Below are 5,559 nucleotides of genomic sequence, written 5' to 3' on the forward strand. Positions count from 1 at the left end.
CTCCGCCATCAGGGCTCTATAAAGCTTGGCAACCGACTCGTATTTATGACAGTTGTAATGTCGCGGGACCATTCTGGGGGAGCTAGATTCATTGAACAACCCTGTTAACTCGCTTAACGACTGCAGTCGTTCCCTTAACAACCGTGGCAAGAAGCGTCCTAAAAGGGGGGCAAAGCTCACTTAATAAGTGTCCCTCTTAGTAGCGTAGATTTTGGGCTCAATTGTGGTCGTAATTCAAGTGCCATGGTTCCGACAGATGAAACTCTTCCAAGTACTTCAAGGCATTGTTTACCTTAAAGAATCTTTACTCAGAGTAGCATAGCTTCGGTGGAAGCCGAAATCTGAATTCCCCTCCCCTGAGCACATAGTATCAAAGCACAATCCACTCCCCTAATATACAGTCATAAACCACATTCTCCAATTAGTTTGAAATGCAGGCTTTCCCTCCCGTTCTCCAGCCCGCCATTCCTTTATCATCTCTTATTTCAAAAGCCTCTGAATTGTTATGTCTAACTAACTCCCATCACAATCCTCCTCTCCCCCCCCCCCCCAGCATCATCTAATTCTAAGAGTAAAGCATAAGGAAGAATAAGGCTGCATCTCCACATGTTGTCAAAGCAAGAACATCCAGTGTTAGCAGCGTTGACATCAAGGACTACCTGTAGTTGGAGTGGCTCAGCCCCCTCCTCCCGCAGAAGACCCTGACCCAGTGATGGCGAACCTTTTAGAGACCGAGTGCCCAAACCGCAACCCAAAACCTACTTATTTATCAGAAAGTGCCAGGGCCGCATCAGCATTGTGGTGCCCTCGGGAGGTGGTGGTGGCCCACTGGGTGGGTGTGCCTGCGGTGGTCACGGCAGACTGAGTGGGCGTGGCAGGGGTGGGCATGGCCACCTTGATGTTGCTCGTCGGGGGGATGCCTGTGGGGGCTGGGTAGGATTGGGGGAGATCCAGGGGGTCTCTGGTGGGTGGGGTGGTGGGCAGGAGGCTCATCCTGTGGGGTGAGGCAGGGGGTAGGGCGGGGGTGCCACTGCTGCGGGGCAAGGTAAGGCAGGGGTGGCTGCTGCCTGACACCATCAGGCACCACACACAGGCCAGCGAGCGCATGGGGGCGTGCTCTATCTCCTCTACTCGAGCTTGCTAGCCAGCTGCTTCGCCTTTGTGCTGGATGGGGCTGCTACTCCGGGCACCAGCCGTGGCCTAATGCAGGGCTTTTCAACCAGTGGTACGGGTACCACCTCTGGTACATTGGCACCTGGCAGGTGGTACACGACCATCCTAGAAAAGTGGTAGTGGGGGAGGGGAATGAGCTGAACCGGTGGCAGCACCGCACAAGCCTGAGCGAGAGACGGCTGGAGCTGCAGGGCTGTCAGGGCTCAGCGGAAGCGCCAGGATCAGCACCAGGATCCAGCTGGAGCTCTGCGCTGATCCTGGTGCTTCTGCTGAGCCCAGAAGAAGCGCCGATCAGCTGGAATGTTGCAGCCTCTCCAGGGTCTTGTGATTTACATTCAGATGCTTGGCAACTGATTCATATTTATGACGGTCACAGTGTCCCAGGGTCATGTGAAGTGACCAAAACCTGCTGCAACCACCCAGCAGACGGGGGGGAATAAAAACCAAACACCCACCCCACCCCACCCCTGCTACCAATCCTCAACAGAAATGCTCACAACAATGGAAACCTCGGACAGGAGGAAGAGCGCCGCCGGGTGGGCAGGCAGGTGTCTTGCTCGGCTGTGGCTTGGGGGGCACTTTTTTCAGTGCCATTGTAACTTCTGACTTACAACAGTTCTACTAAGTGAACTGTTGTAAGTCGAGGACTCCCTGTACTTTATCCCTTTTTTCCTTTTTCTTTTTTTGTCATCACGTTTTTGACCCCTTGCTAGGCGCCTGGTGGTACTCGGATGTTGCCATCTCCTAAAAGTGGTACAATGGGTGAAAAGGTTGAAAAGCCCTGGCCTAATGGACCTGAGCGAGCTGGCGGCGGCGGCAGGCGTGCCCACAGAGAGGGCTCTGAGCGCCGCCTCTGGCACGCGTGCCATAGATTCGCCATCACTGTCCTGACCCAGATAAGATAATAGTAGTAGAAGCTTTCTCCGAAACCGCCCGGATCCCAGCTCGGACCTTCTGAGTGGTGGTGTTGGTGGTCTGCGTGGAGGAAGGCTTGGTGAAGGTGATCTTCACGGGAGACATGTGGGGTGGCAAGGAGTTGGCAATGCTCTGCATGATGCTGCTCATCTTAGGGCTGCCTCCGACGGGCACCGTGATGGTCTTGGTGACCGGGGGGACGGCCTTGGGGACTTCTTTCAGGAGCACAGGGGAGGAGCTTGAAGAATTTGTACGGCGCCTCTTGCGGGGTTTCTCATCCTCGTCCGAACAACTCACGCCTGCAACGAAGAGCAGAGACTCTGGGTCCTTATTCCGTTGATCCGGAAGGATCCAAAGAAAATCATTTGATAAAGCATTTTACAGATGGAGCGAGAGAGAGAGAGATTTACAACTGTTCGCGACATGTGCCTTTTAGCCCCTGGGAAGTTTCGCGGACCAACACCTCCAACGACGGATGGCAAAACAGAAGACAGGCTTAGGATACAGGAGGATCTGGACAGACTTGAACACTGGGCGCTATCTAACAAAATGAAATTCAATGGGGGAAAAAGTAAGGTTCTACATTTAGGCAGGAAAAACCAAATGTACAGGTACAGTATAGGGGGTACCTTGCTCAATAGTAGTAACTGTGAGAGGGATCTCGGAGTCCTAGTGGACAATCACTTAAATATGAGCCAGCCGTGTGCTGCAGCTGCCAAAAAAGCCAACACAGTGCTAGGCTGCATTAACAGAGGGATAGAATCAAGATCACGTGAAGTATTAATACCACTTTACAATGCCTTAGTAAGGCCACACTTGAAATACTGCATCCAGTTTTGGTCACCACGATGTAAAAAAGATGTTGAGACTCTAGAAAGAATACAGAGAAGAGCAACAAAGATGATTAGGGGACTGGAGGCTAAAGCATATAAGGAACGGCTGCTGAAATTGGGTATGTCTAGTTTAAAGAAGAGAAGGACGAGAGGGGACATGATAGCAGTCTTCCAATATCTCAGGGGCTGCCCCAAAGAAGAGGGAGTCAAGCTATTCTCCAAAGCACCTGAAGGCAGGACAAGAAGCAACGGATGGAAACTAACCAAGGAGAGAAGGAACCTGGAATTAAGGAGAAACTTCCTGACAGTGAGAACAATTAACCAGTGGAACAACCTGCCTCCAGAAGCGGTGAATGCTCCAACACTGGAAGTTTTTAAGAAGAGACTGGACAGCCATTTGTCCGGAGTGGTATAGGGTTTCCTGCCTGAGCAGGGGGTTGGACTAGATGACCTCCAAGGTCCCTTCCAACTTTATCATTATTATTATTATAATTAAGTACAGGTAGTCCTTGACTTACAACCGTTCATGTAGTGACCATTCAAACTTACAACAGCAACGGAAATCTTATGGTTTCACACTTAGGACTGTTGCAGCATCCCCATGGTCACCTGATCAAGATTCGGACACTCGGCAACCGGCATGTATTTATTTATGATGGTCGCAGTGTCCCAGGGTCATGTGATCACCATCTCTAACCATCCTAGCCAGCTTCCGACGAGCCAAGTTAATGGGGAAGCCAGATTCACTTAACAATCAGGTTACGAACTTATCAACTGCAGCGATTCACTTAACAACTGTGGCAAGAAAGGTCGTGAAATGGGGCAAAATTGACTCGACCGCTGACTCACTTAGCAACAGAAATGTTGGGCTCAGTTGTGGTCATAAAGCAAGGACTACCTGTAAAAATCTGGACTCAAGTGAGCCCAACAACTTCCAAAATTTGTATGTACACTTGCTTCAAAAAAAAAAAATGGTCACAACTTCCCAGTTGCAATCTGTGACATAGGCGTACCGCATAACACAATATAAGGCACCTCTCAGTGACAAAATGATCTCTTATAATCCCTTTCTCTCCAAGGAATGTAAACACCAATTCCATTCTTGCTCATTATCCCAGCACTGGAATGCACATTCCAAAGGGTGGGGGGAGCTGAAATAAAATTATAAGCTCGCTCCGGTTCATGTGATGTTCCACCTAGCGACCAAGTTGCCAATCCCAATTGTGGTCGCCCTAACGAGGACTATCTACCTGTCCGATCGAAACGTTCTAACCAGCCACCTTGAAAACGACCTTTTCCAAGAGTATTAGAAGTAGTCTAACTTCCAAAAGAGCTGCTTGAATTTGCCATTCCAAACTTCAACTGCTGCGCTGGCATTGAAGCAGCCTGCTTTGAGGTCATCTTCAACAGGTTCTAAGCTCCTTCAACTCCAGATCTTCCATTTTGACTGAAAACACACTTACTTTTAACGTAAACAGCACTTCCACTTGGGAGAACGACCACGTTGGAAGCTGGGCTGGCAGGTCTGGGGGACTTAACCGTCGCAATGCTACCGCTTGGTACCGGGGTGGACGTCGGCGTAGAGGTGGTAGTTGTGTAGGAGTAACAAACCACTACTGAAGAGGAAGTCAAGAGACACGTTTCAGATGGTTTTCAAAATAAGCTCTGCTTTCTCGAATCGTGTAGAGTCACACAAGAGCATCCCCTGCCCGCAAAAATCCCTATTTAAGGCTTGTTTGTGAAAACTATCTCCCTTCTTGTCCCAAAGGGGTTTTTTTCAAGAGGCAACCAGACGTTCTTGGTTTGTCCTTGAAGACGTTTCGCTTCTCATCCCAGAAGCTTCTTCGGCTCTGACTGGATAGTGGGAAATGGAAGGATTTATACTCCTTGTAGACAGCTGGTCATTTGCATCCTTTTAGAGAGTCGTTGAGGCCACTTGGAGGTTTATCTGTGTCTTCAGGCTCACCTGAGTGGTGCAAATGGGTGTGGAGCCTCTTTGGAACCGCTGAAAGGCCTGTGCTGTGGAGTTGTGCTTTCTGCAGGATGTTTCAGCCGTTCCAAGAAGGCTCCACACCCATTTGCATCCCTCAGGTGACCCTGAGGACAAAGACAAGCCTCCAAGTGGCCTCAACGACTCTCTAAAACAGGTGTCAAACTCAATTTTATTGAGGGCCGCATCAGCATTGCAGTTGCCCTTGGGGGGGCGGGGGCGGGTGGCCAGGGTGGGTGCGGCCTACTGGGTGGATATGGACCAAGTGGGTGTGGCCTATTGGGTGGGCATGGCCAGCTCTACATCATTCGCGTCAAGGGGGCCTGTGGGGGCCTGGGCAGGAGTGGGACAGATCTGGGGGTCTCTGGCAGAAGGGGGTGGGACCGGGGCAAGTGCCAAGGCATGGTCCACTGGAAGAGCCTGCCGAAACCCCTCCCCAGAGCCCATCAAGGTGACAGGAGCAGGTCTTGAGACTGTTATTTGGGAGGAGTTTGACTCTGTGACTCCCGATGACGTGGACAGGGTCCTGGGGAGACTGAATGCAACCACGTTTGCTGGATCCGTGTCCCTCCTGGCTGGTACTGGCGGCTCGGGAGGGTACACGAGCCTGGCTTCAGGGAATTATAAACGCTTCTCTGGGGGAGGGTG

The 5,559-nt window shown here is 51.0% G+C and overlaps 1 protein-coding gene across 1 annotated transcript in view; it reads right to left on the reverse strand.

Annotated features, from left to right (window-relative positions):
- Window positions 1-5,559, reverse strand: part of EMSY (EMSY transcriptional repressor, BRCA2 interacting) — a 40,845-nt gene that overhangs the window by 28,796 nt on the left and 6,490 nt on the right. The window contains exons 5-6 of the mRNA XM_029286576.1: window positions 4,385-4,537; window positions 2,125-2,387 (exon numbers count right to left, since the gene is read on the reverse strand). Of these exons, the coding sequence (XP_029142409.1) occupies window positions 2,125-2,387; window positions 4,385-4,537 (416 nt within the window). The remainder of the gene's footprint in view (window positions 1-2,124; window positions 2,388-4,384; window positions 4,538-5,559) is intronic.

This window comes from Protobothrops mucrosquamatus, unplaced genomic scaffold (genome assembly GCF_001527695.2).
Source record: "Protobothrops mucrosquamatus isolate PMUCROS unplaced genomic scaffold, P.Mucros_1.0 scaffold4132, whole genome shotgun sequence".
Lineage (NCBI taxonomy): Eukaryota > Metazoa > Chordata > Lepidosauria > Squamata > Viperidae > Protobothrops > Protobothrops mucrosquamatus.